We start from the raw sequence: 18819 nt of genomic DNA on the forward strand, positions 1-18819 counted from the left end.
AATGATTTCAGAATGGTTTGAACCTCAGTTCTGTGGTACAAAACCATCGACATCAACAGTAGGGTCTCCTGCCCACAAAAATACCCACTCCTGCCCCTAGGCTGCGTCCAGCTGCTTTCTTGCTTGCATGGGCACTTCTGTTTTCCAGTCAATGTCTTCAGATTGAATTGATCCAGTGCAAAATATCTCTCCTCACCTCTCCACCCTTCTCATTTTTCTCTTTCTTTTTTTATCCTGGATCAATTCCTTGATCTGGTTCATCGCATGGACCCACAAGCTGTTGAGTCAGCACAACTGAGGTTGGCATGCTGTAACGAGATGGCAGAAGTGAACCCCAAGAGGAGGAGTACAGGTGGAGGAAGGGGCAGACTTGAGCATGACTCCTAAAATTAGTATTGCTGCTGTTTGCTTTGCACCTTGGAAACATGGTCTTGGCTTGAGTCAGAACATTTAAACTATAAATTCCCCTCTAGCCTTTGACACCCTTAAACTTTACTTTTGCCATCTGCTAAGTGGGAATAACACTAGTTACCTCAGGGATATGAAGATTTACTAGCAGTTGTTCAACCAATTAGCACATGAAAAATAGGGAAAACTGCTTTTTACACTCCTGCATTTTGCTGAAATAATTCTCCCATGCTAATGAACTACATTTCATTTGTAGTAAAGTAGTTGTTTTCAACTTTGTTCCTCCTATCAGAAATATGTTGCTAGAGCTAAGACAGGTCCCTGTTTTTGTAACCCAAGTGCCTCTATTTTTAGTTTTAAGATGTTGGCTGCATCTCTCTCTTTTTTTTTTTTTTTTTTTTTAATTATATGTATATATTTATAACTCTTGCTATTGGGAGAGAACTTCCTGCAGACAGATCCATTTCTGTGGTGCTTTGCTCTGACATGGAGTCCCTTGTGTTCCACCAAGAGGTTGCTCCAGAATAAGTGTCTGCTCTGGTTGTAGGATAAGCCTGGTGAACTGTAAACTTTATATTGCCTTCAGCACATAGTAGATTTGCATGTGCAGGAGGTATTAGTGACTGGGCATCCAATACTTGGCAATGTCACATCTGAAGACGTGAGTGACAGCAGAGATGCAGCCCAGCCCCAGTGTCCTACTGAGTCACTTCCTCTTTGGATAATTACATTCTCAGCTTTCTCTGCAATTTTAACTGGGGGGGGAAGTATCTGTCCCTCATTTACAGAGGTGAGTCCTGTAACCATGCACCATTGAACAGCTGCCACATCTCACCCAGAAGGACTTTTTACATAATGTTCATATCTGGTTTGCATTCCGAGCTGCGCAGATCAGCAGTAACGCTACGTGGGTATCTGAAAGCAGGATTTGACCTGTACTTGGGTTCTGGTTCACATGCAGCAAGGAGCACTTAAATAGTTTCAGGAACTTCAACAGAATACTGGTATGCAGAATCAGGCCCCTAAGGATCCTTGGTAATGAAAGGTATCCTGTAACTGTAAGGTATTATTATGGTGAGTACTCTGGAGAACACAGAGGTATTGAAGTTGGCAAAATGAATTACAGAGTTAAATGTATAAGTAAACCAAAAAGTGACTGATGCTTTTTGCATAGTAATAATCTTCATAATCGCTTCATTTGCACAGTTATTTCATTTTAAACTTTAGGCACAGTTTTGAAGCACAACTCAGTGGAGATTTGTCCTGTAATCTAGAAACTTTAATGAAAGCTAATTGGAGGACAAATTTTAATCTAATTAAAATGTGGCTGCATAAAACAGAAAGGATGAATGAAGTGAAATGCTCTATGGGGCACAGTTTTCAAACAATGACTACCCTGAATACTAAGTCAAATGACGCTTTTGTAAAATGATGATCATGAACATTGCCAGCAACAGAACAACCTTGAGAAACTTCAAATGAAAGTTTTTATGTATTCAGTTTAAAAAGTGGACATTTGAATCACAACTGCATAAGGACTTTTTAAAAAGAAAACAAAAGGCACCACAGTCTCATCTAAAAACATAACAAGTAAATTAGCCAAAGGTGTACATTCCGTCCAAGTTCTCATGATCAGCAGATGCAAATGTTTGCAGTGCACCGATGAGTTATGAGCCCTAATGAGATTTCAATGCTGAGCAAACAATAAAAATTTATGCATTGCATAGTTTTAGTGGCCTTTGGCTTCATGGTTAGTGTTACACCCTTTCAACAGCTTCAGTAATATAATATCCAGCTGGCTTTGGAGGTAAGGAAAATTTTAGGGGTGAACTGAAATTGTGAGAAATAACGTGATTGATTGCTTTGTCAGAATAATGCATTTCCATGGTATAATTGTCCATAGTAATCTTAACCCGGGTATGGATACATAGGTTCTAGTTATGTTCAGACACAAATTTTGAAGGATTCAGGTGAAGAATGGCTTTTCCAGCATTTGAGCCAGACTGTTTCCTGTGCCGGGTATGTGTCCAGGGGTCTCGCAAACAGCCCCTCTAACAAGAACATTCCTGTCATAGTCTGGCAAACAGGAGAATGAAAAGCTGCACTTTCCCCAACAACTGTCATGTGTTGCAAGAAAAGAAGCGGAGCACAGGCACAAGAAGAAAGGCACAATGGATATTGAAATAAATGTGTGTAATGGGGAGTGGGGGGATGAACCGGGGAATTCAACCGGTGCAGTGCGAGAGTGAGCTCAAATGAGTTAAATTTAAAAGTCCCATTTGTGGGTTAGGCTGTTATGCATCCAGAACCTCCACCATAATGATTGCCTGCATTACCCTACATAATATTAAAATCTTAGCCTGTGATTAATAGCAGATTCCCTGCATACGTGTCACAACACACATCTGCAGCAAATCTGCCAGTATATTTCTCTGCTAGTTTTACTTTGGGGCCATAAAGTAATTCCTGTTTTGTGAATGAGAATAAACCTATTATGCACTAGGTTAGCTACACCCAGTTTCTTCTCTTCAGGGAAAAAGAGCTGCTTATTTGATACAGCATCTCAAATTTCAGTGTTCAGAAGTGAGTTTAAGCCTTGGCTAGATTTGCTTGAGCAAGCTGTTGGGATTTGCCTTCACCATTTCTTAGTTCTGTGTTTTCCAAAACCTTCTGTGCAAGGAGTATTGAGGAACTTCTGGACAGCAGTAAACTAGTGGACTTAATTGCAAGGTGTTTATTGCTAAATTTGTTAATGAGTCAACATGCAAAAAAGATATATTTATCCCTGTTTCCTCTTAAAGTAGTAGTAAAAAATAACTTCAAAAAATCTTTTTCCTAAGCTGTTGGTGATGCAGTTTTGCTGTTCACAAAAGCCCTTTTTCCCATCCACAAATAGCTACCTTTCACTTTGCCCCAAGGGAACGGAGCATAGCTCAAATGAAGCTTAAAAAAAAAAAAAAAAAAAAAAAAAGAAAGATATTTTTCCCAGTTGTAACTCAAAGCCTCCGCATATTCACACATGCACACAAAATAAAAAGGAAGATGCAGAAGCATTCCTCCAGTCTGCCCTCTGAAAAGTCCTGTCGACCTGTTTTACTCCCCAAAATGAAAGCAGAACCCCATGAAAACAACTTAAAGGACAACAAGAAAACATTAGGAAATCAACATCTGTTTTGCATTCTTGGCATCAAGTCTGTCCTTGCAACACAGGGTCTGACACAGATGTACAGGGTTATGACACCACTGAGTACTGCTTGATTTAAAATGGTGTAACAGAGCAGAATCAGGGCACTGAGCTCTTACAGCTCTGTGCAGAGCTGTGGCACTTGATCTCCTTTGCAGATGTGGGACTCAAACCCCACTGAAGTTTTAGGCATCTTTCCATTGATTGATGCGGACTGTGGAGCAAGTCATATTCCTCCTCCAACCATTTAGAATTTATTATTGACTGCACTTTCTCATCGTGTGTGTTTTGCTGTCTGTAAAATCGCATTGCCCCGGTGTGTTCCAGTCAGCTGCATTGCGCGTAGCCACGCTCAGAGAACCTTTCAAATGATGTTACACAATTCACCTCTGCAGATTTTAAGCTAAATAAAATAGTAGCAAGGAGAGAGCCATTTAGAGGTACTCAGAAAGACAAAAAGAGCTCTGATTTAATTGAAGAGAATCAATAATAATGTAAATTTGGGAAGCCAGAGTTGCCACGAGAGCAGTTGTCTTGCCATGACTACTGGGATGGCACGGAGGGAGCAAATCTTTCCCTGTTCGGTTGACCATCCATAGTGGTAGCAAAGTTAGCTCACCTCACCCCTGGCATAGCTTCAGGTCCCCGTGGAGCTGTGCCAGGCGGCGGTGCCACCGTGCAGTGTTTTCACCTGCCACTAGATGTCTGTGTGGGCTCTGAAACGTTCTCGAGGGGGTGATGCCCCTGGTAAACAGGACAGGCAAAACTGGAGCACAGGCTGTGGGGAAGCCTTTTAGTTTGTGTTTGTAATTGTAACAGCATTACTTTAATTAGGTCTGTGTTTAAAGCAATTTATGCTGTCTAAAACTAAATTCCAGCCTTTTTCATTTGAGGCAGATAAGGAAAAGGTTGAAGAAAAACTGTTGAAGATAAACTGTTTCCTTTCTGTTCATGTGAAGAACTGAAATGTATCTTACTGTTGCGAAAGTTTTGGAGGAAGTTTCTGACGTGTAAAATAGGTTCATCTTATTTTTATTCTGAAATTATGAAATACCAAAATATAGAATATCTTTTTCATGAGTGAGTTGGTAAGACACATACATCAGCACATCTGGGCTCATGGAGGAAGGTAGCGCATCAGATGTTAAATTCAGTATATTAAAGGAAAACAAATAAACAAACAAAAAACCTCTGGACCTGGGCACAGAAATCTATTTCCCAATTCTGTTTCTCAGCAACCCACTGGCTGGCCAGGGCAGCTGCACCTGTGACCAGCTCTTCTGCAGAGATCTCCCGAGAAAAATACAAAAGTAATCAGCATATGTTTGACTTTCATTTATCTCTGTCACCCGGGAATAAGATACAGATAGTATCAGGAGCAATGAAAGGTACATTCTGATCTTATTTTCAAGTTTTTTTGTCTAGACAGAGAGGAGCAACCACATGTATCTCTGTGGAACACACAGCCCCACTCCACACACTCACATCCTAGGCTGAAGGCCAGAGGGAAGTAGTAGGCTGTCTATATTTTAAAAAAAGTTTAAAACCACCACCCACTCATCAGGTGACTGGAGACTGTGGTTGTAAAATATGCTGCAGGCAGAAGTTCTGAAAAATCCCAGAAAGTGTTGAAAACATCTCTAAACAAGGTATTTTTCTCCTGCACCTTTCTTGCTAAAGGTCCCAATTGCTGCCAAGAAAGCTAGTGAGAATGTTAGCTGCCAAATAAAAAATTTATGACAGTGTTTGGCAAGGAATTGTATCACTGCTTGTTTTATACATTTCCACAAGTCTCTTGAAGGGCTGTTGGACACATACAGCTCACTGATCACTGTGCTTTATCTGTTCTTTAATATATTAAAAAAGCAAGTTCCAGTAAAGTATGGTTTAAACAATAGTTTTTTCTTTCAATGGCCTCCTATAAGTACTCGCCATGGTGAGAATATAATTTCTAAACAACCCTCCATATATTAAAGTTGTTTTAAAAGCTCTTTACCTGACAAAGTTGTTATTTGAGTCACTTTCATAGTAAAAATACATTAAGTTTTCAATTAAAAATGTATCACTTTTGCAATTGTGTTTGTTAGATGTAGGAGTCTGGGCCAATAAACTGTCTGTTAAAACATAAAGAAGTCCATTCAAAGTTGTGTCTGCCATTTATGTTTCAAAATCAAAAAAAATAATGTGTTGGTATTGCATTGCTCACCAATATTGATTAGGTTTTTGGCTCTATCATTAAATTAATGTTGGGGGAGAAAATTTTTCCAGTGGATTTAGCAGAAAAAATATATTTTTGAATACAAAGTTAACACACCAACAATAATAATTAAGCTGGACAATGCTGAAGCAACAACCTTAAAAATATTTTCCTCCACTGAAGAAACAAAATGGTCTGTCTCTGTCTTTTCAAGCCCGTTATCAGATTAGGCTTCCAGCTGATAATTAGTGCTGTTTAACACGGATCTCGTTTCTCGGAAATCTCAAAGCCTGAGCGGTTTACTTTTTCTCATTATCATGTGCTGCTGGAGGTGGGAGCTCTGGAGCATGGAGCTGTACCTCCCTGCACCATTTTGTCAGGAGACAAAGAGCCTCCTCTTCTCTCTGGTGGCCAGGAGGCGGTGGGACACAGCCCTGGCGTGCTGTCCACTTCCAAGGGGACAGCCAGAGCTGTCCCCAAGCTGTCCCAGGGCCCCACAGCTCTGCACCGTGCTTGTGCCTTCATGGCACAGCAAATACTCTTGAGCAGCCAACAGCACTACAGATGCTGTATGCCTTGTGTACGCTTGTGTATTTCATGGTGTTTGATATAAAGTACTCAAGACAGACCAGCATTAAGAGGATTATTTCAGACAGTATTAGGAGTTAATTTACAGAAGATTAGCTCTAAATCAGGCAGATATCATAAGCAAATTAGCATCAGTTGTAAGAGATTCAGAATCAAAATGTGTGGTGGTTTTAGTTTTTCCCTACGTGGGCTTAGTGGAAGAGTAGTATCTTTATTAGTTTCCCACACTAAGGTGTTACATCTCAAATAGTGAAGAACAGGTATTCTTTTTTTCCTACATGCTCACTATTTATTATGATGCTGTTTATTGGCAATGAAACTGCTTAGTTCCAAATACCCTTCCTCTGCTGAATATTTTATATTTCATGCCATTTCTTCATTGAGTAATGTTTTGTTTGGCCCTAGAAATGATGTCTCCATGGTGTGTTACAATATTTTAAATAGGTAATATGCAGCTTTACTTCAGAGTAAAGTACTTGATCCTTTTTTTTTTCTGTTAAAATGACTCACATTCTAATGCCAACTCATAAAAATAAAGGAGTGTATAAAATGCCACATACCAGAGTGAAGATTATAGCTACTTTAAAATAGCTTCCTTAATATTTAAGCTTGTAAATTATAAATTCATTTTTTTTCCACAGCAGTGATGGTTAATTTGTATTAAAAAGCAGATTCTGTTCTTCAATCAATTTTCCAGACATTTTTCTGGCTGCAGGCAGACAGGCATGAGCACCTATCCCATCCCTTCTCAATATGGCAGTTTTGAGAACACTTGCCCAGTTAGTGGAGAAGATGATTAAGTGGATTGGGCCACGATAGTAAAGCCTGTGCCCTGAGTTGTCCTTGGGATTCTGAAAGTTTTGAAGTCTACGAATGGGATTCCCATCTTTGGAGAAATTTGTGTTCTGCTGTCCAAGAGATTAAACTGCTTAGTCTTCAGTGTGCTCCTGAACACTTGGGGTTTTAACAGAGGAGGGAAGTCTGAGCAGTGTTTTTTACGATTTTTTTCCTCTCTTGATGGACCAAATTCCTCTTGACAAGGTTGGCCTGAGGTCATGAATGTCTGAATCTTTGTGCTTTCCAGGAGATCATGAAGACTTACACCCACCCTAAGCCAGTTGGGCTTGCAGGTCCCTCTGGTTGCGAGACCTGCAAGGGCTCTTGCAATGTGACTTTGTGCCCTGTGGTTTTACCGAATATTTGGGGGCTTGACGTGGTTGTTAAACCAAGGTGTCTGAGGTCATGACAAAGTAGAGGCTTCTCTGCTCCCCTAATAGAAATACTGTAACATGCTGAAAAGAAAATACTTTCATAGTGGCAAGTATCTCCTGACAACTAATTTGATAGTTCTCTATCAGGTAAACCATTTGTGAATACATCGATTCTTTTTATTTTTCAGTGTTCTGTCTTTACTGTTCCCAGGTTTTCTCTGAACCAGTTGGGCAAAAATTGATTTTTATTTGTTCCACTGGCCTTGTGGAAAATTAGCTTATGAACTGGTTTTTATAGGAAGACTCAAAGCCCAGAAAAGGTTGAAAAATAAGCCTATAGCAGTCAAAATTGTTGTCTGAAATGTCTTCAGACTGGAAGGCTGAATTTATTGCTCAAAACAAGTACTAGCATTGTGGAGGTGTGCAGTCCTGCTCATTATCACTGGAAAAGGGGGAACCAAAAAGCACAGTAAAAAATTAAATTTTAATAATGCTAGTGATATTTTCTAAATCCTTCTTGACAGAAAGATTCTCATTATTTTTATCTGTCTCAGAGTAGGCTCTTTTAATGCCATCTCACAAATGGCCTTAGCCATGATTGTTTTCTTTTCTTTTATAGCATTTGAAAAAAAATGAATATATACCAAAAAAAATTCTATTCTATCATTCAAGAAGTGCCATGAAATGGTAACATTTTGGATAGCACATCTTCAGGAACAATTGCTGCGAATGCCTTCAGGTTTTTACAAAAGAGGTCAACATTGTTAAGACAAATGCAGAAAACTTGCCATACAAAAAGATGCCCAGTCAAATATGGTGTAATAAGAAGAAAATAATGCAAGAAGAGAGTGTGTGTCCAGTCTCCAGCTTTGTCACACCTAAAAGCTGTAGATTAGTCATTAATTAAATTGAGGCAGGGTGAAAGACATTACTTCCTTTCATCTGTTTAAGATACATCTTTTAGTGGTTTCTAATGATTATGGAAGTTGATAAGATGCAGACTTTTGACATTTTTGTTTTCTTTAAATTGCACAGAATGTAAATTTAACTATATTTATCATAAAAGCCAATATGAGATCATGTACGTTCTTGTCATTTTATAGCTTGCATACATTTCTTCTGCTGGAGAAATAATTGCTTTTACCTTTGAGTGCTGACGAGGGGGTTGGGGTTTTCTTTTTCCTATTAACTGTTTGGGGACCAGGGTTTCATGTACCCGACATGCTGAAGAATGCCACTGCACCGACAGCTGGGCAATCCACCCTCCCTCAGAGCTCTTGCTAAAGCTCTCGTAATGTTTGCTAAGGCCTATGGTTCTTAGTCATGCTCAGGTGACTAAATGTGTGATTTGTTCTTCTTGATACTTCAGTACCCTGAGAAAGGCTGGTTGGAGATTAGCACAACTTTGACTCTTTCCACTTGCAGTTGCCACTGTGCATGTGATTGTCATTTAGACTTGCCGAAGGGACCTGGTGTTGCCTGTGCTCTGCATGAAATGAGTTAATCCCTCCCCTGTTTTGGTTGGTGAGTTTCCATGGCCCCAGAAGCCCCACTGTGCCTCCTGGTGATGGTCATAACCTAATTGATTCCCTCTGTGGAAGGAGTGGACATGGAGATGGGAGAAAACTGAAGTTGCATCAAAACTGTTCAGAGAAAAGTTCTATGTCAGGGTCTCTCAGCAGCAGAAGGATACTTTTCATCCTTCAGAAATGCCTTCCCATGTGTTTTAAAAATAAGCAGTGAATAAAATCTAGCTAGTACACAATTTTCAGCACCCTTCCATTTTGTGTTTTTGCCTTTAGCCCCACATCCATGAGGTCCTCGTTCAGGCTTTCCCTGTTCTCACGTTTGATTTCCAATCGTTCCTGTAGATCTCTTTCCTTCCTAGGCCAGCCAGTGCCCTCTCACTCCCCACACACTCCACTGATCACCTGGGTGCAATTTTCACTTCCTGAGACTGCCAGCTCCTTGAGAGAAGGCTCATGCAAGCCATGATAACCCTGATGGCTACCAAATAACACTATACTCCTATGCTGTTCATTTGGAATGTGTTGCAAGATTTCTACTATGAATTAAATCTCTCTGTAAGTATTTTAGCTATCAGATATGATGAAAATAATTCTGAGTTTTAATCTTAATGGCAAGATTGTCAGAAGATAGCACAGCAAGGTAAAAATGTAGTCAAGGAAGGCCAGTGTGTTTCAGGAGGCATTCAGATGAGAAAGGGATATCTTTTCTATCTTTTACTCCTCCAGAAAAACTGTCAAAGGAAAAGTATATTTGCTTCTGGTCAAAAATTAATGTGCAAATGTAGGATCCATTAAAAGGAGATGATGGATCAAGGTATTTACTGGCTAATTATTGATTAGCATCTTCTGCTTCACTGGTGAGTTTCATCTCTGCAGTATTTCTGATTAATGGGGAGGTTACACACACTTTACAATATGCTAATGCTTTTCTATATGATTTTGCCTTCAGAGCTAGCAAGCTTTCTTGCTTGGGCCTCATCTTCAAGCTTTTAGGGGTATTTGTTCCTATGCTGTAGGCACCTAACCTGGCTGACCAGTGCTCCTGGGGTGCATATATGGCCGGGAGAAAGCGAGAGCAGTTCAGAGCAGGAGTGGAGCTTATATATACAGAGAGCTGAGGGAGATTAGCTAGATATAATTTAGATGTTTAAAGTGGGATAGTGTGACTACTTCCCTGCACCTGTTATTACATGACTCATTCTTTCATTCGGGGCCCAGGTGGAAACACGTTGATGTGGTTTGAGTGTAATGCTGTAACTAGAGATTGGTATCCATGTTATTACAAGTAGACAGCCCCAGTCCTTGAGACTGAACTTTAAAGCTAGAGGACATAGCTCTGCACAATTCCTCAGCCCTACCAACAAAATCTTAGGCACCTTGCATGGCCTGGCTCTTTCAATAAACCCTGCTAGAAAATCAGCTAGAAAAAGGTCTTCCTTTCTTATTCTCCAGGCTTCCCTTTTTGAGGGTTTCATTTCATTATCTGCTCAGTTTTCAGCAATTTTTAATGGATTTTCCCAAGGTCTTACAAAGAGGCACCTTTGGGAAGGAATTCAGAGAACATGAAAGAGGCTTCTGCTGGGAACAGTCTGCACATTGGAGGTGGACCTCAGGAAGTGTGGCCTTTTTGTCCCCAGGAAGCCATGGGGAGTCCCATCCCCTCTGCAACACCCCCAAAGCCTTTTCACCTCTAAATATACAATGTCAATTACAATGTAGTTAGATCTTCTGGCTTGAGAACGTAAAGACTTGGACATATTTTCAGAGTTTGTGGTTGGGAAGAGGAAAAAAAACTTGAGTGTTTTCCAAATTCCTCACTTTTTCCAGGGTCAGCTAGAAGAGGACCGAGAAGTCATATGCCAGTTGCGCAGATTTTTTTTTCACTGGTATTTCTGTTTGCTAATTTCAGTCATTAATGATGAAAAATGTCTCAAGTCAGATACTTCCAGCCAGCTGTAATTCTGCTAGGCAGAGTTCTCTTACTGTTTTATTACAGTAGGTTGCCATGTCTTTATGTTTTTGCCACAGCCTGTCTCATTCTTTTCAGTTGCTTTTATTTAAGAAAAGCATTCTTAAACCTGAATATGGGAATGATTGAACAGCCCCCAGATACCCTGAACTTGGGATTTATCATTATGTATCTAAGGCTTTGCTTTACTAATCATAACATTTTATTCCCCTATGTGGGTGGGGTTTAGTGCTTCCATTTGAAAACTCATCGTAACAAGGATGTCCTTATATATAGTAATAATTGTGTCTGTTCAGAAGGTATGTGAATATAATTATATTACTTTAAATTCACATTTAGTTTCATCTGGTATTAGTTTTTGCCTATGTGACTAGACCTACACTTTGTGTTTGTTTGAATCTGCTGATTTGGACATGAATATTAGACACTTAAAAATCACTTGCCAATGATTTGCATGCACCTATTTTCTTTCATGTTAGCAAAAACTGCCAACCAGAAGTAAAAAGGCACAAAAAGCGCAATAGCCAAGTATTCAACGTGGCCATTTAAAATGTGATCTTGTATACAGAGAACAAGCCTTTCTGTCCAGTAAACTGATAGGAATCCTTCTAGTAAAATCATAAATACATATTACAGTGAAACAGTGTTGGACAGTGCTCCGTCATCAATCAGTCTGTGTTCTTGAGGACACTTTTTCAAGATGCCTCCGTTAAGAATAAAGCCCTGTGTTGTAATGAATGTGTGCTAACTGATCCCCCAAGCCATTTGTTTAGGTTGGTTTTTTTTTATAAATTTGTATCAGTGTCAGAGTTGAGCTTCTGTAAGAAATTTTTTACAGTATTTTATTTGTAATCTTCAAGTTAAGGGCACAAAACTCTTTATGCACCCAGAGTCTGCACTGGTTCATTTATATCCTGCATTTTGTTAACATGTTACCGTGATTGCTAATTTTCATGACAATTGTTATTGTACCATCAGTGCTTAAGGGCAAGGCATCATTATTCAATGCTGGTCAATCAGGCACTAAGACATGTGCAAGACATCAGGCTGAACCCATATAGATGTCGTGCACTCCCCTGCTAATGAATGCAGTTTTATAAAAAGGTTTAAACACGGTTGGCATCCTTAATGTAAGGTTTGCAAAAGTGCTTTGTGTTTATATGGAGCAGATCTAAACATGGCACAAACAGAGTTAGACCCATTGTGTGTATGTGTGTGTGAAGCTACGGACAGGAGCGAATCCTTTGGGGGTTTGAAATGTGGAAAGGCAGCACAGTTTCTGCCAGGGCAAGAGTGAGGGGAACAGATTTGCCACGAACATTAGTGTTCAGTAGCAGATGTGGGACCTGTTCTGCAGTGGTTGCCCTGTGCACCAAGGAGGTGATCCTCAAAAGCGGATGGTGTCATGAATTTGGCACCGGCTGGAGGCACCCTCCAGCACAGCAGTGGTCAGAGATTAGGCACTGTGACCAGAAGCCAGGATAAAGGGTCAGGCATCTGGAAAGGTGGAGCAGAAGGAAATTGGAGAGGAGAGGGATGTGCTTTCTGTGTTATTAGACCAGAGTGCTCTTCTAGTGCACCAGTTAGCATTACCCTTGCGTCTGCTTTAGTTAAGGTTTCTGTGTGGTTTTGCACCCAAATATTTCGGGCTGCTGTCCATAATAAACTGGATGGAGCTTGGTTTAAAAGCACAGATTTTTCGTCTCTTCTAACTCAAAGTAGAATGAGCCCTTGTGCTCATAGAGCCTTGTATGAAAGGAACAGTAGACATTGGCTGTTAACGAGCTCCCGCACAGGGCTCCAGCAGAACTTGGTGTGAATTCAGTGCCTAAGCTGCATCAACTAAATGGTTAATTCTTCTCATATCAACAGCACTGTGATTCATAATGTAAACTTGAGGAATCCTTGATGTTTCAGTCACACATTCCTCTTAATTTGGCCATGCATTCTTTTAAAGCTACAGTGTGCTAACTTAATAAAATGCAGCATGCAAATGCACAAGTTTTTGCCTTCAGGCATTTTAGCCATGGATGTTTCAATGGGTGTCTTCTTTCAAGTATATATTCTTTCCTAAATTATTTACCCTGTAAACATGCTTTGCATTTTCAAAGAAAAATCTGGGCTTCCTCATTCACCATATTTTGTTGAATTTAAGGTGTAATGGAGATAAAAGACTATCATCTGCTTCTTGTGAGCATGTTAACCTTTGGGATTTTTTTGTAGCGAGTGTTAGGCCCCATTTTCTTCTCCTTTGGTATTATTGCTCCCTCCCCCACTTAAATTCCTTGATGCTTTGCCTAGAGCAATACCCACTGGCAGTGTCTGGCTGTGACAGTACTATAGGCTTCCCTACAGATGGGTCCTGCCAATGCCAACCATTGTTCTACAACTGTGAGCTGGCTTGACTGTCTTGGATCACTTAAAACCCCCTTTCCTCTTCATTTTTTCTTTACTCTAAAGGGTCGTCCTTGCCTATTGACTTTGAGATCTGAAATATGCTGACACCCAGAGCTTGTGTTCTCTGTCTTAGCAGCAGCAGCTCCCAGACTTGGATTTCAACAGGCACCACTGAGTCCTCCTCGGGACTGTCCTGCTGCTTCGAAACAGCTCTGTCATTCTCCTTCCAGCCTCATCCTTTGGGCAGTATGCAGTTAGTTTAATTTTACTTGCTCACTTGAAAGGAAAACAGTAAAATTCAATGTTATTCTTTTTTTAAAGATATAAAATTAATCTTTAACTGTGCGCTTGAATATTAAAAGTGTATAATGCTTCAATGTAGGAATCTGTTGATAATATCCATCCTATTTCATGATTAATTTGTTCCTTTTAATATGATATTCTTTTGCTGCACTGTGCAGACTAATTCAGATTCCTAGAAATTGAACTTTGATATGTATTTCCTAGATTCACACCGTAAGTGAACCTTCAATTAGTAGATACAGGTGGTGGCATGCCTTACTCAGTGTTTTCTTGAAAAGGATTTTAGAGACATGGACACTGATTAAATAATCTTGCAATCAGGTGTGTACTGACAGGGTATGAAAAATAAAGCATTTGGGGGATTTGATGCTTCTTTTTTATTTTTCTTTAGTTTTGTGTCTCAGATGATGCAATAATTTTTTCAGTGGGCCAGAGATAGGAGGAGTTGATTTAAACACTCAGTATGTTATGTATGCCTTTGCCTAACTATGTGTTAGATTAAGCGAGTTTCACTCACAGTTAATCCTTTGTAAATTAGCATTATGGATGCCTTGGGGCCCACATCCCACAAATAAAATGGTTGTCAAGCCAGCTGCACTGTGTATTACTTAAGGCTGAATGTTTTAAGAGTTTTCATGCTTTTAATCTATTTCACTGCTGAGTTTCAATTTTGCTGAGTGTCTTTTCAGGAGTGATGAGGGCGAGTGAGTAAATATATATTCTGGTTTTCATGCATTTGCCTGGGCAAATCGTTTGTTATCAGGTGTTTGGCAGAGAATGTCACACCCCGCCACAAAAGAGAAGCTTGTAAGTTCAGGTGTTAAATTGAAGTGCAAACCAACAAGAACCAAAAGCCCTTAATTAGCTTTATTTTGTTAGCCTGCTACACTTTTTTTTTTAGGGGAAAAAAAGAGTGAGAAACATCCCTCCCTCCTCCTCATCCTTTTGGCAGAGTAAATATTGCCTGTTAAGTTTGAATTAGCTGTCATCACGAAAGAATTAATGCTGTGGTTGAGCCTTTCTAGTGAGGAAGGGAAAAATAAACGAGACAGATCTTAGTTCAGCTTTAAGTGATAAATGAGGACAAAGCAGCCCATTCATCTCCTGCTAGGAAAGTGGACACAAACACTAAAGCAGTTTTGCGGAAGACGTGTCAGCAAATGTGATCATTTTGTAACCTGTCAGGAGGATAGAGAGCTAGTCCTTTTAGAGTGTCACAGGGGAGGGTGTCTGTCTGATGTGACAGTTTTCATCCATCCATTTACTGCTTTTCCTTTAGGTGGGGGGTAAGCAAGGAAAGAGCTGGAGTTGGTTAAAACTGCATTTTTCTTTACACTTTCCAATATAATTTATATGTATATCCACTTGCATCCAAATGAAAAACATTTACCAAGGAAAACTCCCCTCTGCTCTCTGGAGTTTCTTCTCTCTTTCACTGCGTGAAATATGCTCATTTTAACACATTACACTCCCTGTCTTCAAGTTGTACTTCGTTTGATGTTTCATAAAACAGTTTTACCTCTTCTTACCATTGTTTGCTTCTTGAAGACTTTGTTTCGTTTTGTTTTGCAGAAGCATGAGAAAAAAATATGTAACTTGGGGTGCTTTTGTTGCATTTGGTTGTTGGGGTTTTTTTTGCTATACCCCTCCAATTCTGATGATAAGCTTCTTGTACAAGTATGTTTTGCAAAAGTCCCTGTTAGTGAAGAGCCTGAGAAAATATTCTTCCTTCTCTGTGAGAATGGCATAACAAATGCTGAATTCTTACAACCAAAATCCTCACGTGAAATGCCTCAAATTCTACTGTTTCTCGATTTAGTAATTTTAATTGACCTATTAATTTTAGGAAAATTCTGAAGTGATGTGATGACTGATTTTAGAAGCAGGAATTTCTCCCAGCAAATGATTGAAAAATATTAGGACTTTCTACTTCTGGCATCTTTTCATTTTCACTAATCTCCATTTTTTTCATACTACATAGAAATGTAACATTTGCCTATTACCATAGGTAAAGGTATGCTACAGAGACAGGAGATGCTTTTACAACACAAGCTTCACAGTTTGACACTTGCTTCTTTATATCATCCTTTTCTTCAAAACTATCTTTTGTACTTTTCCCTTGGTATTTTAGTACAAGTGAGTATCTCATTGACATGTGTTTCCTTGAAATATTGTTCCTTAATAGTAAAATCCCTTGAAAATTAATAAATTATTTCTTTTCAGTTTAAAAAACCGTGAAGATTTCAGAATGATTTTAAAAAATATAATGATGTTTACTATTACAGACCACCCTGCTTGGATTGCATTGACTGAACACTATTTTTTTCATTTGTTCTTAGAAGGTTAATAAATTGGAACATAATTTATTTTATTTATTCTAATATGTATATAAATGTATGCATAATTCAGAAAAGTCTACTTCTTTCTTGAATACAAAAGTTGGATTTAATAGTTGCATAAAGAAATGGTTGGAAGCACTGGAAATGGGAGAAGTAAAAAATAATCAGGATACACAGAATGGTTGAGGGAATACTGAGTTTGTGGGCACGTGTCTTTTCTCCAATTTATTTGTGCACCTCATTTTATAATTTTTTATATATATTCTGCTATTTCGGTTTATTTTGTTTTATTCACTGTGGTTTTCTTGTCTCTTCTGCTTTTTTCCAGGATCATCCAAAACCGGATTTTGATCGTTGTTCTGGCAGTCGTCATCATCTTCACCACCATGATGGCTATTTTTTTTTCTGTTAGGGGACGCTGATATCTTTGTTCTTCACTAAACAGCAACAAACTGCTTGTTCTGAGTAATTAAGACAAAGTGGTCACATGAATCATTCTCTTGCACTGACAGAGTCTCCCTCTCTTTTCCACTCTTCAACTCAGGTGCAAGTGGTGTAAAATATTTTGTATTATTGATGGCATAGTTGACGGCATGTGGGGCTATTTTTTTCTTACATATTTGTCTTTATCTGAGTGTTTTCGGAATCTTAATATTGTTGGAGTGAGGGCTTGCTCTGGTGTAAAAAGACTTAATGTGTGTCGAATTCACCCAAAGGCAGTTAGCCTGAAAGTTGCCAGAGTTTAGTGAGGGAAGAGGGGTCTTTGCACTTTTCTTGTGCTGTGCAGGGTGTATGAATATCAAGCAGTATCTGGCCTTCTGTGATATAGAATATAAATAAAGCAGAGACCAAATGATGTAGAAAGTGAACCTGTCTCCTGTGACTAACTCCCGATCATGCATTATCGTAATAGATGTAACCTGGTTAAGAACAGTAGCTAGTATTAAAAAGAGAGCAACCTTAGGATGATGTTTAATATATGATGTGAATCCAAAACTCAATTTAACAATTTTTTTGTTTAAAATTAGGCTTTCTTTTCTGCTTATTCAAAGCAATTGCACTTTCATCATGATCATGAAAATGCATCACTTACCTAAAATGTAGTTGTGGCTACAGCCCATCTGTTGAATCTCTTTTAAATCTTCCAGTGTTGATATATGTACTGATAAGCATTACACACTAGGCCCTTAATGAAGATGTATAAAGACACTTATCTATTTGTTGCTGATTGAAAAGAGATCCTAAGTAATAGTTCAGCAACAAATGTGTGATTATAGTACATTAAACAATAATCTAGATTTTTAATACTGACCTGACTGTGTTGAGACTGCATGTTGGAATATTTTGAGTGTGTTAAATTCTGATGTGATATTCCCCTTTTTAAACAGAAACTGTAAAAATGTTAATTTATATATGCTTTTAGCTGATATAATATATCATAGTTTCATCTACCTGTGTGTAAATGAGCTGTTTCTCTTTTCCTATTGGCTGTGTTTCTCCTTTAGACAGGTTGCGGTCATTTGGCTTATAATTAAGCTTATAACTCCAACAAAGGTCTACCACTGATGATGTGATAAAGTTTGTATTTTCATAATAACTTCTAAATTCATTATTTGCAATCCCTTACAAATATTGCAAATGGAGAGGAATTTTAAGCCCTTGAACTTAAGCCATAAAATGTTTCCGAAAGATGTTCAAAGAAACAAAAATCTGGTGACTTTTGTTTCCCCCACATTAGGCAGGATCTGAGCACTGAATTTTCCTGTGTGCCTTAGTACTTTTGGGGTTTCGGCATCCCTGTGGACTCTGCCAACTTGCTGTGCTGTCCCTGGGAGCTGATTTGGGGAGCTGATTTTGGCCGTAAATGTGTCGCTTTCTCTACATGGAAACAACTCAGTTAAAAGGATGTGGTACTGATGCCACAGCTAAGACATAGTAAGATGGTGATAAATGTAGAATAAAAGGATCGACAGGAAAAATGCTACTCATTGAAACAAATGGCAGCATGTAGGGTCAGCGCTGCTGTCTGTTACATGCAACTCACAACAAAGTTTAGAAGTGGTTTATGTGCTGGGTTTCTCTACCAGCTCATGTCAATGGCTGTAGGATGGTGCTGGGACAAAAGTTCCTGGATAATCCAGACCCAGGTTTCAGGAGGTGTTGTTCTGTGCAGCACAGACATGTTCACCTCCTCACCTTGGTGGCCCTCCACTGTCACAAGGTCATGGGACATCCCAGCCACCTCCTGGGGCATCCTGTCCTTTCATCCTTGCCAGGTGTGTGGCATTTACCATGTGGCTCTCAGACACAGAAAGATTTGGGTGTTCAACTTCCAGCCTTCAGGCACGACACGCACTCAAACTGAGCACTTTGGGTTGTGCAAGCAGAGCTCTGGCCGTTAGCTTCAAGTGATGGCACAGAGATGAGTTCAGACAAATTAGGATGAAGCCTGGCAGCATTAGCAGATATTTATCCTCAGCTCGGCAAATTAGGAGATGCATATTTTGTAAAGCAGAAAACTGTCAAGAAGGATATCTTAAGCTCCGTCTGTTGCCTAGACATTCTCTGCATTGCCTCAATAATTTAACTATCATGGGAATTGATTCATGACTACTGATCTTAACAGTGACCTATGACTAGGTTTTGCCCTCTATCTAGCCACCTGCTGGAATCAGCAAAAAGCTGAAAGGAAGC

General features: G+C 39.3%; 1 protein-coding gene across 4 annotated transcripts in view; it reads left to right on the plus strand.

The window, feature by feature from the left end:
- Positions 1–17933, plus strand: part of VTI1A (vesicle transport through interaction with t-SNAREs 1A) — a 259593-nt gene extending 241660 nt beyond the window's left edge. For all 4 annotated transcript variants that reach the window (XM_082286329.1, XM_082286327.1, XM_082286330.1 and 1 more), the window contains one exon: positions 16454–17933. Coding sequence is in view for 2 of the 4 variants with exons in the window: in XM_082286327.1 (XP_082142453.1) it covers positions 16454–16547 (94 nt within the window). In the remaining 2 variants the exon portion in view is untranslated. The remainder of the gene's footprint in view (positions 1–16453) is intronic.
- Positions 17934–18819: the final 886 nt, after the last annotated feature.

Source organism: Coloeus monedula (genome assembly GCF_965178545.1).
Source record: "Coloeus monedula genome assembly, chromosome: 8".
NCBI lineage: Eukaryota > Metazoa > Chordata > Aves > Passeriformes > Corvidae > Coloeus > Coloeus monedula.